The sequence below is a fragment of the Equus asinus genome, unplaced genomic scaffold, assembly GCF_041296235.1.
Source record: "Equus asinus isolate D_3611 breed Donkey unplaced genomic scaffold, EquAss-T2T_v2 contig_1, whole genome shotgun sequence".
Lineage (NCBI taxonomy): Eukaryota > Metazoa > Chordata > Mammalia > Perissodactyla > Equidae > Equus > Equus asinus.
The window spans coordinates 1,971,748-1,989,564 of NW_027224738.1; the positions used below are offsets into that span (position 1 = coordinate 1,971,748).

The window sequence follows — 17,817 nt, forward strand, 5'->3', positions numbered from 1 at the left end:
GCCTCTCCAAGCTTTGTTTCCTCCTCCTTGAAAGCAGTTACATCATGGGGTTTTTGTGAAGCTTAAAGATATGATATCTCTATTATTTTTAGGTTCTCTATTTACTCTTTAATGTGATGCTCTCCAGTTCTTCTTTCTAAATCTTTGAATACCAAGAAACTCTAGGTGGCTGTAGACTGAGAGGAGTCTGTGGTGTTGATTTTTAAAATCTAAGCAATGTGCTCCTCTCTTTCGTTACTTGTCCCTGTTCAGCCTTTAAACTTCTTGATTGCTTTAGAAGGCAGCAGGTCCTTAGAAGGGTTCGACTGGAAGCGCACAGGCCCTGGCAGTGGATGAACTGAGTTCATACCCAGCTCTACGGCGTTCTAGCTACGTGACCTTGTTTAAGTCATCTCTCCCTGAGCCTCAGCAGTGAAATGGTCATATTAAAGGTATTCTCTTCATGGGTTATTGTGTGGATTGCACTAGATCAGCGCTTCCCAACAGAACGATCAGTGATGCTGGAAATTTCTATGTCTGTACTGTCTCTGGAAATGTCCTGTGTCTGCTGGAGCTGCATGTAGATAGTCGCTGCCCTGATGAGCACAGCGGGACTTTACTCAACTCACCTGTCATTTTATACACAGTAAGCAACAAAATGTAAGCCATCATTTTTCTTTGTACTTTGTTGCATAATTAGAAAATCCTTGAATTTTCTTTTATGCATTCATAAAATCTTTTACAGACTATTTTACTTGGAGTTTTTTTTGCAGCACAATAAAAATTCACATCAACATACATTCTGATAATGCAAACATTAATTTTCTTAATTAAAGTTTTACTTCAGTTAAGATTTGAATTCCATTCAAAATGCTCTGAAATCTCAAAATAACACCAATTCTTTTAGAAAAGAAAAGATTTTTATATGTTTACCTATCAGAAGAGACTAAAGAGGGTAAAGGAAAACAAACAAGCCTTTGTTTCTCATTAAGAATCACTATGTACAGTAAAGAACTTCAATCTACTCGGTGAGAAAGAGACTATATTTTAATGAAATGTTAAGGTCTATCTATTTGATAGTATTAGAATCTAAGGTATTTTGACACTAAAACCGTGGGCCCAAAGAACCATTTTATATCTTGATTTAGTTGAGTATTATGAATAATAATAAAAATAAAAAATAAATTAATTAAAAAAATAAGACTTGCGGGGCTGGCTGGGTGGCGCAGTGGTTAAGCTCGCACGTTCCACTTCGGCGGCCCATGGTTGGCCAGTTCGGATCCCAGGTGCAACCTATGCACTGCTTGTCCAGCCATGCTGTGGCAGGCGTCCCACATATAAAGTAGAGGAAGATGGGTACGGATGTTAGCTCAGGGCCAGTGTTCCTCAGCAAAAAGAGGAGGATTGGCAGCAGATGTTAGCTCAGGGCTAATCTTTCCTCAAAAAAATGAAAATAAAAATAAGACTTGCATATCCTATTAGTTTGGAATTCATGTTATTTGTTTTACAGCGCAAGCTGAAGTGTACAGAATATAAATAGGAGAAGAAAATCCCAGGACTGCATTAACATCTTCAAGGTTTAGCTGTCTTCCTAAGCCTCACAGACAGCACTGACAGAGCAGCAAGCAGTTTTAAAATGGGGGTCATTTGCTAAATCACGTCCTTCACATGGCTCTGAGGGAGTGTTCCAGAATGTTTTCCCGTGACATTTTAGAGCACGACTTTCCCACAGATGGTTTCCTTTACCTGGTCACTGCTTGGGAAGTACTGAATAAAAAATCCAAGAAGAGCCCCAGCTGCCACACCAATTACTACCTCCAAAATGCCTCTGAGGACATTAAAAACCGTGGAACCTTAAACACACATAAAAAAAAATCTTCAGTCAGAACTCTAAATCCATAAATACAAAGACTTTACTTCAATCATCACACAAAGCATCTGATTACACAGAAGGAAAAGTTTACAGATATTTCCTGCTCTCCACAGTCTTAAATATATGTGACTTAAAGTCTCTAATAAAATGGGCCTATCTTATAAGAAAGGTATGCATTATTAGAGATAAACTTCAAAATAGGCATAAACTATGATTTGTGCACTTTTTTGTACATTTACTTCAAAAAACTTTACCTAAAGGGCCTAAGAAAATATGAAAGATAAAATTCATGATTCAGAGCTAATTGGTATGATATGCATAGGCTGGGTGAGTAGACTGACCTAGTTTTCAAACAGCCATTTAATAGCCTGATTTTTTTGTGTGTGAGGAAGGTTGACCCTGACCTAACATCCGTTGCCAATCTTCCTCTTTTTACTTGAGGAAGATTGTTGCCGAGCTAACATCTGTGCCAGTCTTCCTCTATTTTATGTGGGACACCGCCACAGCATGGCTTGAAGAGCAGCACTATGTCCGTGCCTGGGATCTGAACCCACGAATCCTGGGCCACTAAGGCAGAGCACACGAACTTAAACCATTACCCCACAGGGCTGGCCCTACGAGCCTGATTTTAAAATAACAAATGTACACTGATTTTAGTAGGTTTGATATGTATAGAATACAGGAACTTAATTTGAGAATTAAAATCAAGAATCTTTTCTTACTATGATGAGTGTAAAGGACTCATTCCTTCTTGAATGTTTATTCTAAAAGCAAACTGAAAACAAATTATTTTTGAAATTGCTCTTAGAAGAATCTTTATTTCTTACTCAGCTTCTTTGAAATAATAGAGAGGTAAGTAGAACCAATATTTTCCCCCATATCATACAGAACTTAGGAAACTTTAATTAAAAAAACTTTGTGAACACATTGTGCAGAAAATTATATTAAAGTTGCTCAAAGGGGCCGGCCCAGTGGTGCAATGGTTAAGTTCACACATTACGCTTTGGCGGCTAGGGTTTGGCAGTTTGGATCCCGGGTGCAGACATGGCACCACTTGGCAAGCCATGCTGTGGTAGGCGTCCCACATATAAAGTAGAGGAAGATGGGCAAGGATGTTAGCTCAGGGCCAGCCTTCCTCAGCAAAAAAGGGGATTGGCAGCAGATGTTAGCTCAGGGCTAATCTTCCTCAAAAAAAAAAAAAAGTTGTTCAACACATAAAGCCCTTCTTCACACACTATTCTAAGAAAAAATGTACTAACTAGTTATTGTGGGTTTTTGTCATTGTGGTTTAGAGTACACAATATGTCACCCCAAATATGCCACTGGGGCATAAGGATTATTCTGAGTTGAAGGCAATTGAGAAGAAGCAGATATAAGAAAAGCTCTCTGCCCTCTCACTATTTGCCCAAAAGCAGGACATACATTCATAAAGGTGTCCCCTCTCCTTTTTACCAGGAAGGACAGAAGTTAATCACTGAGACAACTTGGGACACTTATGGGCCCTTATCAGCCCCAAGACAGCACCAGAGGAATTCACATCACAAACTTTGTTAAAACAAGCCCTTATCTACCGTTAGGTCCCCATATGTTTCTTTTCCCACAATTTGCTGCCTCTAGAAGCTCAAAGCTCCTTTATCTTGTGCTTCTCCACATAATTATTGTTCTTTGCTAAAATGCTGAACAAGCCCAAATTCTGACCGCTCCTTTGACTTACTCATCTTTGAGGTCTTGTGTAAGCACAATGCACACGTTAATAAACTGTTTTTCTCTTGTTAGTCTGTCTCTTGTCAGTCTGATTACAGGGCCCCAGTCAACGAACCTGGTGTGGGAAACGGTTTTTCCTCCCCTACAGTTTCAATTATCTCTTGTATTTAAAAAAATGATTACCTCTGTAGTAGTTTTATTTAGCTAGGACAGCTCTCTATTAGGTAATAGTGTGACTGTCAAAAACATTTATCTGTGATAATAGTATACGTTGCAAGATATTACAGTAAATAATTTACTATAAATGTGTAGAAAGTAACTAACCACTTTCAGTCTCCCGTGTAGTAAGATTGTTTAAAAGAAAAAAAGACTTCTTGGGCCCCACCTCTGAAAATTCTGATGCAGTAAGTCTGGCCGGGCCTGGGATCCACATTTTAAAGAGGCTCCAGGTAGCTCCTATCCAGATGGTCTAAGGACTGCATTTAGTAGGGCAGGGCAGAGGGTACAGAGTATTGTCAAGTAGGAAGGTTCTTCAGGCTAGCCCCACCCCCACCCCCACCCCTCAGATTATGAAAACCCCAGCAGCCGCTCCCCACGGCCCTCCCTACCCTGCTCCTGTGTGATTTTAATGCAAACTCTGTTGCTCTAAAGCTGTGGTTTCCATTCCCAAAGATTATGATTTAAGTGGCCTAAGGTAGGGCCCACATATGAGTATTTTTAAAAAGTTCCCAGGTAATTATAGTGTGCAGCTGAGGCTGAGAACTATTGTTTTAAAGGTGTATACCAGGAAGCAGGGAGAATGTACGATTGGACAGGTACAGTAGAGTTAAAATAGAGACAAGGGTGTAGATTCGACCTAATTGGTAATAGAGAATCCTTGCTGGTGCTTGAACAAGAAAGTAAGACTATCAAAACAATGCTTTGAGAAGATTAATTCACCAGTGATACACGGTGGGGACTAGACGTAAGGCAACTTCAGGGTGTGGGAAGAGGTGAAGTACTAGGTAATTGGCATACGTCAAATATAGTCATAAAATGGGAGGATAACCATGGGGCAGAGAGACTGAGAACACAAGACTTTCTAAGGTGTGTTCCCACTAAATAATCTGAAGCTAAACTTAGCCCACAATTACATTTTGTCAATAATATGAAATTGCAAATCTTATCTTCCAGTCTTGGAAACAGATTAAAAAGTGAACTTAAATGTGTGCTGTCCCAAAGGATAATAAAGGTGTTGAATAACAGTAGGGAAAAAATGCCTTAAGTTCCTGTTTTATTACTACTTAAAACAAAATATGTCTGTATCAGACAGTTATTAAGTATTAATAAGATACACATTAAAATAATTATTTCCCCTAAAATGTTAAAGACGAGAGAACAGAAACTGTCCCTCCCACTTGGACTACTTTGTCCTTTGTGCTCACTGAAACACCTGCTCACCCTCTGTGCGCAGTCTCGAAGGCTGACCCTCCCGGGTGGCTGCATGCAGAAGCTGTTCTCCTTCTTTCGACTTTGCTCTTTTGAAGCCCCCTCACGCACCTACCACAGTACTTGAGCATTTTATATTTAGAGGGTGAAGGGAGTAAAGACAAGAAGCCACTGGTTTCTCCTTAGGTATAGAACTAACTCTTGGAGTTGCTTTTTCTATTTTAATTTGCCTTAATCAATTATCAAGGAAATATGCCACACTCACAACATCATATCTATGTCGCTAGAGCATAAGAGAACAGCACACATGAACTGATCAGTTTACCTGTGGAAAAGGCCATGCCCAAGCACGTGTTGAAGCCAGTGATGGCCAGAATGTCATCAAAGCTGCCAGCAGCCATGAGTAAGGTCGGGACACCTTTTTCAACACCATAGCCCCCTTCCTGCAAAAGGAGCATTGAAGGCACCACCACAGCTGGAGACACAGCACCTAAGACAAAACTAAGCAGGCAGCACTTTAAATATTTATGATAGCATCTTCTTCATTATTACTATTATTAGTGAAATTATAATAACCTCCACTCTTTCAGAGGTTACACTTTAGACAATTACAGTCTTTCAAAGGCAGTGAAGTCCCAAACAGAAACACACGCACAGCTACAAGTTCTACAGAACACTTCTTCTGAGCGTGGCCATGGACAACTTGCGTTGGGACTACGCAGCCTGTCTGAAATCTGTATTTACGGCTGGTCTGGAAGACCTAATGGGGTGAGGCCCCAGGAATCTGCCTTCTATCTAAACAAAACATCCACGGCATGAGGTTTGAAAAACACGGCCATGGACTTTTTGGATTGGAATCCAGTGATGCGAGGCCTTCTATCAGGACCTGGCATGTAAAAATCAGACAACAGATTAGAAGAGGAAGGCCATAGTGACAGTAACAGTGACACTGATAACGGCAGCAGTAGGATAGCAGAAAGCATTTATGAAGCTCACTATGTACCTAACACCATTTTAAGCACTTCACATATATTAACTAATTTAATCCTCACAACCACCCTATGAGGTAGCTACAATCATTATCTTTGTTTTGCAAATGAGGAAATGGAGGCACAAAGAGATTAGGTAATTTGCCGAAGATCACATACTGGAAAGTCAGAGCCGAGATTTGAATCTAGGCAGTATAGCTCGAGAGTGTTAACCGTGAGAAGTAAGTAGTTCTTACTTCTTGCCTACTTATCAGCACCAAATTATTATTATTTTTTTTAAAGATTGGCACCTGTGCTAACATCTGTTGCCAATCTTTTCTTTTTTCTCCCCAAAGCCCCCCAGTACATAGTTGTAAACTGTAGTTGTGAGTGCCTCAGGCTGTGCTATATGGGACGCCAATGCCACCTCAACATGAGCCGTGGGGCTGGCCCCAACACCAAATTCTTACCAAGTACTTTCATATTTATTTACTTCTTATGGCTCTTAAATCTTAGAAGTAGGAACCGGGGGCTGTCCCAGTGGCATAGTGGTTAAGTTCATGTGCTCTGCTTCGGCGGCCCAGAGTTTGCTGGTTCAGATCCTGGTGTGGACCTATATACTGCTCATCAAGCCATGCTGTGGTGGCATCCCACATAGAAGAACTAGAAGGATTTACAACTAGGATATACAACTATATACTGGGCCTTTGGGGAGAAAAAAAAAGAAAAGAGGAAGCTTGGGAACAGATGTTAGCTCAGGGCCAATCTTCCTCACCAAAAAAAAAAAAAAAGAAGAAGAAGAAGAAGAAAGAACTAACAGCAGGAGGAAAATACAGCAGAACAGATAATCATAAGAGCCTGGTGAAAGGAGGAGGAGGCCTGTGCTAGGTGTGGATCACCGTTGAGCATTCGTTATCCTTTGTATGGACTTTGAGGAGAGATCTGGCATCTCTCACTGGCATGGAATCAGGCATAATAAAAGTCTATTACTTCCTCAATAGTTTAAATTATTATAAAACTGTCAAAGTTAGCACCTACAAAGACATACACTATATTTTGAAGTTATAATGTTTATATGCTGGTATATTAATAGTCATAATATTATGCTGGAATATCTGTATTGTATTTTCTGATGTCCTTACGAAAATATTATGCATTCACTTGTATAGCGTCAGAGAAAGTCCTAAATGTCCGTGTGTATTTTCATACGACAAAGAAAAATCATTACCCCAGTATAAATCCCCATTGCCACGGCAAACCCATTAGGAAGTGGGCAAGAAGAGCAGATGAGCATGCCTCCACAAGACAGGGACCCATGGCTAATCTTACACAGACACCCTTCAGCTTCCTCAGGGCCTGAAATATAAAAATAGACATACGAAATAACCCTCTAAAGACACACAGAGAGAATGACATTAAATGCTTTTTCTTCAGTGTTCAGACTGTCTGGATCATCCATCATGAATTTTCCAGGTAATGAGTTTTATTTAACAAACATTTCAGTGTTCTAAGTGTTTTAGAGTTGGCTTATTAGTCCTCATAGCAACCTATGACACAGGGGATAATATTATCATCATTGTTTAGATTTTCTCATCCAAAAAGGCACAAGTTAAAGCTGTTCTCCAAGATCATGAAATTAGTGAGTGGTGGAGCTTGGTTTGAGCTCGGCCAGGCTGCTTTCAGAGTCTGTGCTCATAACCTCCACACTAGCTGATCTAACCGTCTCGGTGTTGGCCATATGTATAATTTGTGGCCCCAGAATGAACCTGATGTAAAGGCAATCCTCAAGAACATTCATTCCTGCTTTCAAAAGCAAACACGAAAAAAGCACACTTTGAGACTCATTCTGTATGCTAGGCAGTTTTCTGAGCCAGCATAGTTAGTCCTAAACACTCGTATAGGGCTTTCCACACCAAAAATATGATGTCTTCTCTCTCACAACCCTTATTTATAACTACGGCCTGTATCTCTGTCAGAGAAAAGGGGAGCCTTTATTCTTGGTGCTGTCCCTAGATAGACAGTAACTCCACCTTTCTCCAAGAGAGAGTATGGGAACATCTTTTGGGACAGTCCTGTATGAAATAAATTTCATTCTGTCGTTCTGAATGCTGTGCAAAGTGTCCACATCCATTTCCTAAAGCTCAGTCATTCTAAATACTTGCAATATTGGAAGAACAAAATTCCAAGTCAATAATTAGAAATTTATACTTCAATACCTGTGGATCAAGCCCAAGGCCAGCACGAACCAATATGACAGATAGTGCTATGCTTCTCAAAGCGGAAGACCACTTGTGCTTGATCTGTACGTTATCATTGACGACAGGGATATTTCTGATGAGAAACCCAGCAAGCAGCATGCCTGGGATGGAGAAATCAAACAAATCTTTAGTTTTCAAATACAGAAAATATTTTCAGTACTTTAGATGTAGAAGAGACTATCCCAGGATTATAATCCCAGGAACCACTTCTTTTATGCTTAGTCCTTAGATGAAATTATGTCAAACTTTTAATGAAAAAAAAAATTACAGGAGCTAAGAAAAGGCTTTAATATGCAGATAAAAATGAAAGATTAGAATAATTAATAATTCATTAATAATTGAACCTGAAAGAGAGAAACAGGATGTAGTATTTGGGTAGAAAGTATGATCAAATTCTGAATATAAAATGTTTTAATACAAGGCCCAATTCAGTCATCTCTTTGTATGCAAACAGCAGAAAGATTCTAAAATTATTTACCATGTCAGATTACTTGAAATATCAATACCTATATGGGCTCTATTTTACCTATTTTCAAACCAGATAATTTAATAAAAAACATATAACCTGCTTTGCAAAGGCTTAGAAGTGAGTTATCATGAAATAGACATTGTTCTGTCATGTCAGCTGGTGACTCTTCTTTCCTTCAGCCATTCAACATTTATCAAATGCCTTCGGTACTTTCGACACTATAGTAGGTATTAGAGATATTGCAATGAACAAAGGCTCAGTACTATCCCTCAACAAGCTTTCAGTCTATGGGGGCAACCTCAATTTTATGGAAGCATGAGGAGGCCTTATACAAGCTGAGACAAGGAAGGGTGAGTCAGCAGGGGCCAAAGAAGGGGAAGGGGAATGAAGAAGGGGCTGGAGAAGTTGAGAAGTTTCTGGGAGAAATAACAGTTTCTTCCAAGGTATGAAGGGAAAGTGTGACACATTCTGGGAACTGCAAGTAGTTGAGTGTGCCTGAGGAAGCCGGGTAGTTTGTCAGAGAATCCTGCCCTCCCTGATACCACATGCCCAGATAGGGGAAGGATTTCTCCTCAGAGACTGCAAGCCGTCCACACTCCGTTCTTCTCCAGCAGGACTCTTTTCTTACCACGTCCTTATATGGACCACACTTCAAAGGACTAAATAAATTTACTAACTTTGGGTTGTTTTATATGTAAGCTATGAGAATAGAGATGAATTACAAGTATAGCTTTTTGTGACTTGTTCCAGACACCATTAGGCAAGGAAGCATCTCTTCCAGGCATTTCTCATTGCTGCCATTTAATCTAGAACAAGTTATGAATTCTGCAGTCATGATCTTTCTAGAATTTTTGAAAGTAAGAACCAGCCTACAATAGCTGTTTTTAAAAGAATAATAATATATTTGCTCATGATAAAATTAAACCATGACAGACAATGTAAAGTGACCAGTACATGTCCTACCCCAAGTGCAACTTTCCAGCTTCATTCCCCAAAGGTTTCCACTGTCCAGAGTTTTCTGTGCCCTTCCAGAAAGTTTCTCTACCTATTAAAGCATGCTTCTCTGTGTGTGTGTACGTGTGCTCTTTTGCACTGGACACAAATGAGAGCATGTTTAAATACCATTGTATAATCTGTTTCTTTTCCACTTAACAATATATCGTGGACATATTCCCAATGATGCACATATATATTTGCCTTGTTTTTTTTAATAGTTGGAATAGTTTCTCGTTGTGTGGAAGTACCATAATTTTTGGACTAAGTAAGGGACTTGAAGGAACTTTCCAGACTTTTCATTACAAACAGTGCTGAAATGAGCACAGTATTTATTAACTGCATGCCAGAGCCTTACTCTACCCTGGTAATGCAGAGGCGAGCTACACCAACATGGGCCTTGTCCACATAGAGCTTACATATTTGTAGGTTTGTGCAAGTATATCCATAGGATAATTCTTAGCAGTGGAAATGTTAGGCTCCAGGGTACAGTGTATATCATTTTTATAGATATTAATGAATTACCAGCCAAAAATGCTGCACTAACCTTACATTTCATTAATTTGTCAACAGTTCTTTACTGAAACTTAAAATGTGAATCTAAACCAGCCCTAAATTGATTATAGCATACAACTACCTGAAATCAAAAGGAATAATAGTCTAATAAGAACTCACAAATATGTAGGAGTTTCTTTTGGAGTTTTGGAGGGGATGAAGGAGCATTTTTCATTTCTGAGATGAATGTACAAACAATTTCCCTGAGACAGTTCTGTTTGCCGATGGCCTCCGTTGATGTGGCCACCTGACTGTGATTAGGAAGGCGCCCCCTCTGGCCTCTGAGCCCCTGGGGGGGCCTTTCCCTTGGGTGTGGAGAAAAGAATACCTTCTTTGATAAGGAGTATTCTTCTTTCCTCCTTAATTTCTATTACGGAAATTTTTTAAAACATGCAAAAATTATCAATACATGGCCAATCTTATTTCATCTACTCTCAAGTTATTTTGAAGCAAATCATTATTGAAAAAAATTTCCAGCAACCCAGACCATCAGCAAAGGAAACAGTGTCCTAGGAAAGTTGTTTTCACATTCATTTTTGGAATAAAAAATGCTCCTTCATCCTCCATCTCTGGCAATTATTTCAATGAATTTTTAAAAATATGGAATAGGCAATCACCACACATGTCTGCCTTAACAAGTCTTCTTTATGGATTCAGATAATGTTTCAGTTTTAGATACTGGCCCTAATACGCTAAGAGCCAGTAAACTTCTGTCACAAGCGTACCACTATAGAAAGGGATGGTAAGACACATTACGTACGTGACTTTTAAGAATGATTTCAGTGACCTCAGGAGATTTCATGTAATCACAAAGCCCAAGGATTTATCATTTTGCAACATGTGTATTTTGCTTGTTGCAATAACAGGCATGGAGTGGAAAAGAGAAGGATGAGGTGTAAAGGGCCTTTTCATGGCGTCTAGAACAGTAGTCCTCAACTTAGGTTGCATATTAGAATCACCTGGGGAGCTTTTAAAAATTCTGATACCCAGGGCTACTCCATTCAATTAGTTCAGAATCTCTGGGGTGGGTCCCAGGCATCAGCTTTTTAAAAAATTTCCCAGATGATTCCTACGTGCAGCCAGGTTTGAAAACTTATGATTTTTCTGTGGAAAGTGTGGTCTTTGAGCTTATTAGAAAGGCAGAATCTCAGGCCTCACCCCAGACCTACTGAATTAGAGTCTGCATTTTAACAAGATCCAAGGTCATTCTCTGGATAATAAAGTGTGAGAAGCTCTGACTTAGATGCAGGGGTTAGTAAACATTTTCTGTAAAGGGCCATACAAGAAACACTGCAGGCTTTGTGGGCCACATGGTGTCTGTTATAAGTTCTCAGCCCTGCCACTGTAGTATAAAAGCAGCCACAGACAATATGTAAATGAATGAGCATGAGTGTGCTCCAATAAGATCTTATTTACAAGAAGAGATGGTTTGCCAACCCTTTATCATAGCACACAGGCATATTTAGAAACAGCCCCCCTTTTGTTTTTTGGTGAGGAAGATTTGCCCTGAGCTAACATCTGTGCCAAGCTTCCCCTATTTTGTATGTGGGACGCCACCACAGCATAGCTGACAAGGGTGTAGTCCACAGCCAGGACCGGAACCCACGAACATGGGCCACTGAAGCAGAGTGCACGGAACTCAACCACTACACCACCGGGCTGGCCTAGAAACAACCCATTGTCATAATAATTCAATTAAAAACTTTAACAAAAAGCACCCATGATAAACAATATGAATTAAGTGAAATAACTTGAATTTTACCTAAATTGAAAAATATATTGAGAAACAGTGTAGAGTAAGATGTAAATAATTCTACTTCTTTTTACATTTAGTTTCAATTGCTCACCACAAATTCACAAGAAAATAATTTTGGTCTATGTTAACCAATCCTGAGGTCCTCACTAATAGAAAAAAATTTTTACTTAGGAAATGTGTGTGTGTGGGGGGGTCTGGCCCTGTGGCTGAGTGGTTAAGTTCATGCACTCTGCTTTGGCAGCCCAGGGTCTCACTGGTTCGCATCCTGTGCACTGACCTAGCACCGCTCATCAGGCCATGCTGAGGTGGTGTCCCACATAGAGGAACTGGAAGAACCGACAACTGGAATATACAACTATGTACTGGGGGGCCTTGAGGAGAAGAAGAAATAAAAAAAAAAAGAAGATTGGCAACAGATGTTAGCCGAGGGCCAATCTTTTGAAATAAAAAAAGGAGATGTGTGCAAATATGCATGTGTAAAAGGTACATGGTTTTTAAATAAAACTTAATGATTTATAAATCTGTGAGAAAGGGACACAAAATGTCTTTTGTGGTACCCTGAAAGTAGTACACTGAAATTTTGTAATATGGAATTTTTAAAAGAAACATTAAAGATATAATACCTAGTTTTAAGACTAATTTTTACGTGTCGTATCTGCACAGTTCTCATGGCCTCTGGAAGAATAGTTTTGTAATACATGTTGGAACTTCACTCGTTTGTCAATGATGTGAGTGACTGACAACATATTAAGCCCTGGGCTGCAGCATTTGCTGATTTCTGTATTACAGATACTTCTACCAGGGCTGATGTTAACCTACCAACCTGACGTCATTGAACGTGGAGCTGGGAACAGATGGGCAGTGACACACCGTGATATAGTATTTCCATAATCTCAAGAGGAGAGATAAGAGGAAAATGTAGTAAAATAATTAAGAAGTGATTGGTTTTGAGTATTGCTCTTGTGTTTAATGCAAGTTATTTAATTGTAAGTATATATAATTTAATTTTCAAATTGCTGTTTACCAACTGGCTCATAAAACTCATCACAATTTAACAATCAGCTTTAAGGGCCAGCACAGCAAATACAGAAATAGTTTATTCCTTTATTTCCCAAACTACTATTTTAAAAATATGATTTACTCTGAAGGACACAGGAAGTGTTTGGTACTTACCAAGAAGAGGAGGCAGTGGAGGCAACGTAGGTAACTTAATGAGCCCCAAAAGTTTCCCTCCAAAGATGGTACAATAGAACAGGATTATAATTCCAAATAGGTTTCCTCCAGGAAGACATTCACTGCCAGTAATTGACCACACTACAGCCCACAGAAGAACAAGGATGGTAACTGAAATAAACCAGGAAAACTTCTATCAATAGGTTGTCATATGTCGGTTTTGATATAATCTAAAAGTTTTTAAAAATAAATACTGAATACACATACAAATATTTACAACCATGTGTAAGTTTTGAAGAACACCAGTGATATGAACAACTGGGTAATTACCAACCATCTGAAGAAATAGGATACTACCAGTGCCTTGAAGGCACCTCTGTGTTCCTCTTAATCCCATCCCCCATCGCCTTCCACACTGCTACAACTACTACCTTGAACTTTTTTTCTTTTTACCATTCCCTTATTATTTTTTTTAATTTTACTATAAATATATCAGTAGTTAATAAAAAGAGAAACAATCACTATCTTTAACCTCTTCACAGGAGCATGAGAATACTTGAACAACCACACTCCCCTATTTTAGCTCTGCCTTGAATTAAACATTAGCATTGTTTCTCTTCTATGTTGACGTTTGTTTAGAATTACTCAGATACTTACCTTTTTGGGGGGGCCATCATTCATTGTGGCACCTCAAACCTTTCCTCTGGGACAATCATCTGGTTACCTGAAGTATTTGCTTTAGTAGAGGCATTTCTGTTAGAATGCAAAATATGTTTCCCTGTTTCAAAAACCTTGTGTTCTACAAAATCAGACACTGAAAACAAAAAGACTTATGGGAAAAACAGAGTTGGAGCAGACGACCCAAAACTCAAAACTCAAAACTTGTGACCAAAGCACTAAAAAACAGTAACAATTCTAATACAGTATCAGCACAGTTAAATCTCTACTGACATCGCATCTAAAGTCAGTCTCTTCTTTGCAGACTTAAACCCTGGAACCACACTTCCTTTTTCCCGAGATGTAGAATCTTGAGGGCATTTGCTTTAAATAGAGAGCAGCTCCATCAAAATCTTATGCAGATTGTAGCTTATTCATCAAACAAAGGTTTGTTTGTTTTTAACTGAGGGAAAAGTGTTGGCAGCTTCTTCACCTGTACTGTCAGCTTCTTCATCCACGTGTGGTTTCATTAGATAGCTTAACATTGTGGGAAGTTTAAAAAGTCTTTGAAGCCCCTAAACCAGCAACTAACTGCCCAAAAAGAACGCACTTTCACAGAGATTTCAGCTTTTTAAAAGGTCCTCAAGTTGATAAGGCTTTATCTTTAATTGTAAGAAAACATCTATCTGATTTTTGTTTTCAATTCACTTTGTATTCACTTGCTATTGCTTGATGATGAAAAATACTAAGGTGACAGGAAAAATTATGTACAAAAATGCAAATTCCATCTGGCACTCACACAATTCCCTATTTACCATCGCATAAGAGCTAATTGATGGTACAGAAACTCTCTGTAGCAAAGCATGTTATGTTTCTCATAAGGCTCTGTTGGTAGTAAAGTCTTAGTTTTGTCTGAAATTATCTTCATTTTCATTCTTAAGACAGAGTTTTTCTGCATATACAATTCTAGGTTGAGAGTTACTTTCTCTCAGGTCCTTAAAATATTACTCTTTGGCTTTCTGGCTTTCATTGCTGCTTTTACGTCTAATTTCTGCTTTTTTAGGGAATTCTTTTTCTTTGGCTGTTTTTAAGATTTTTTCCTTTTCTTTGGTTTTCTGCAATTTCAGTTTGATGTATTTAGGTATGACTTCCTTTCGGTTTGCTTGGGATTTAAGTTTTTCACTAATTCTGGAAAATTCTCAGTCTTCATTTCTTCAAATATTTCCTCTTCTCCATTCTCTATTCTCTTTTTCTGGAACTAAGATCAGACAGTCATACTCTTCTCCATGTTGCTATCCCTCATTTTCACATTTTCCATCTTTGTGTGAACTGCATTCTAGATAATCTCTTCAGATCTCTTACTAGTTCACCAATTCTCTTGTCACTTAACCCACTGCTTCATCTATCCACTGAGTTTTACATGTCAATTACTGTACTATATCTTTCATTTCTAGAAATTCGACTTGGTCGTTAGCAAAATGTTTATTTTTTAAAAATAGTTCCTTGTTTTGTACTTATATTTGCTATCTCCTCTTTAATTTCTTTACAGATACCAAAAATATTTTCTATTCTATTTTCTGATAATGCAAATTTTTGAAATCTCTGTTTCCTTGTGCATGTTGTGATCTTTTAAAATTTGTTGTGACAGTGACCTCTTCCTTGGAACTTTACCTTTGGGGATTGTTGGAGCCTTAGGTTGAATGTGAGTTTTCCTGGATCGGATCTGCATTTGCTTCTACCATGTGCTTAGAAGCTTCCAATCTGGGATCACTTTTAGATATATTTTCAGCTTGTGTTTTTTATGTGAATTTGGAGCACAGATCAGCATGGAGTTACACATTTTTAGTGGGACGCTCCTCTCCCCCAGCCAGCACCATAGTTGAGATAGGTGTGGGTGCAGGCCCCATCTGCAGCTGCCACGCTGGGCTCCAGCTTTGTGTGGGTGAGGGAGGATGAATGCTCCTGAGACTTCTGCCCACCTGGACCAGCTCCAGCGCAGCCCCCTATGCTCTCAGGGCCTCAGAATGACTCTCAAGCTCACAGGTGTTTTGCAGAAGCCTCCAGGGTGAAGGCCAGCTTGAGTGCATATTTATCTCCTCTGCTCAGTTTGGTTTTGGTGTCCAATGACTTCCTGTTTTCTTCACAGAAAAAAGGTACATTTAAAAAGACTTAAAATACTGTTTTCATCTTGGCATAAGTGAGAGAATTGTTCACTGAATCTTGTCTACCATACTGCTAGAGACTGAATCTAATGCCCCAGTTTTTACATCCTCACAGAATTCTTCCTGATTTTCTAGGCTTATGATGATGTTACAATGAAATAAATAACTTAAGGCCTTCAGTATTTTCCAGTTGGCTATAGGGGCTGAAATTTCTATACAGTATTGAAGGTATAATGGGAAAGTAGGAATTACCAGCTACTAAATTTTACTGTATCACAGCATGAACCTGATTTTATACTAAATTCAGCAAGGTAGTTTTCTACTTCAAGACCACTTTTAAAAAAAATCTCTAATTTTCCTTTCCTCTCCCATACTCAAAATTCAGTTCTAAATACACAGTAAATATATGTGTATAAGGTTTCTCTAAATCATCTTTAATTTAGTTAATAATTTACTTCTCATTTATGATTTTGGAAAATCATTTTTTCACATGTAAGATTGACTTCTTAAGACAAATACTTATGTATTCTAAATGGGCACAGGAAGGAGTACAGGAGAAAGCCCTCTTGTGAGCCTCAGGAACAGAAGTACAGAAAACAAGAGAAGAGGCGCTCACACACGTGAGTCCACTTCTCAGGCAGCTGATGGACAACGATTACAGAACTCAAAACAGTGAGTCTCCAGACCACATCGTTCATTTACACCTTTCCTATGTCAATCTGTATCAGTTTTCCTGTAAATGTTTTAACTAGAAATGTGCCATAATTTGAAGGGTAAAAGTTTAAAAAAATAATAAAAAGGACAGAAAAGGTATTAAATTATCTGTTGCCTTATGAACTAGTGTACATTTTGGAACCTGGTTTTCTCCATGTGTTTTAAATAAAGTTTGAGATTTTTTTCTCATGCTAGTTTAGAAAATTAACTAATTTCAGTAAAAACATATTCAGAGTCTAAAGTATAACATACCATTGTTCCAGTTGAGAATGGTAAAATGTCTTTCATTTTCATTTCGTGAGCTTCAGAGCGTACATACACACACAGGTACATTCACACACTTCTTTTTTGAACAAAAAACAGCATTACTGAATCTGAACATCCATTTATTAATCAAATTGATATCAGCTTAATGTTTGGCTGCCTCCAAAGACCAAATCCATTCCTAAAAGACAAATATACCCCAACTCTAACAATATCCAAAATTGTGCTGAGATAAATTCTCAAGGAAAAATCTTCCAAATATTTTGTTTTTTTAAAATTGAGATTCATAATAGTTTGCATCATTGTGAAATTTCAGTTGTACATTATTTCTTGTCTGTCACCACATAAGTGCTTCCCTTCATCTCGTGCCCACCCTCCAGCCCCCTTCCCCTGGTAACCACTGAACTATTTTCTTTGTCCGTGTGTTTGTTTATGTTCTGCATATAAGTGAAATCATATGGTGTTTGTCTTTCTTAGTCTGGCTTATTTCGCTTAGCAAATAATACCCTGCAGGTCCATCCATGTTGTTGCAAATGGGAAGATTTTGTCTTTTTATGGCTTAGTAGTATTCCATTGTATATATGTACCACATCTTCTTTATCCAGTCATTGGTCGTTGGGCACTTGGATTGTTTCCATGTTTGGCTATTGTGCATAGCGCTGCAATGAACACAGGGGTGCATATGTTACTTTGGATTGTTGATTTCAAGTTGTTTGGGTAGATACCCAGTAGTGGCATAGCTGGGTCACATGGTAGTTCTATTTTTAGTTTTTTGAGGAATCTCCATACTGTCTTGCATAGTGGCTGCACCAGTTTGCATTCCCGCCAGCAGTGGATGAGGGTTCCCTTTTCTCTACATCCTGT

General features: G+C 38.7%; 1 protein-coding gene across 8 annotated transcripts in view; it reads right to left on the minus strand.

The window, feature by feature from the left end:
• LOC139042835 (sodium/hydrogen exchanger 9B2-like) overlaps positions 1–17,817 on the minus strand; it is a 60,411-nt gene that overhangs the window by 21,453 nt on the left and 21,141 nt on the right. For 7 of the 8 annotated variants that reach the window (XM_070503386.1, XM_070503387.1, XM_070503385.1 and 4 more), the window contains 5 exons: positions 13,157–13,327; positions 8,169–8,311; positions 7,181–7,308; positions 5,310–5,485; positions 1,726–1,832 (listed from right to left, as the gene is read on the minus strand). In XM_070503386.1, the coding sequence (XP_070359487.1) occupies positions 1,726–1,832; positions 5,310–5,485; positions 7,181–7,308; positions 8,169–8,311; positions 13,157–13,327 (725 nt within the window). Of the gene's footprint in view, positions 1–1,187; positions 1,297–1,725; positions 1,833–5,309; positions 5,486–7,180; positions 7,309–8,168; positions 8,312–13,156; positions 13,328–17,817 lie in introns of all 8 variants that reach the window. The other variant, XM_070503391.1, reaches the window with a different exon arrangement.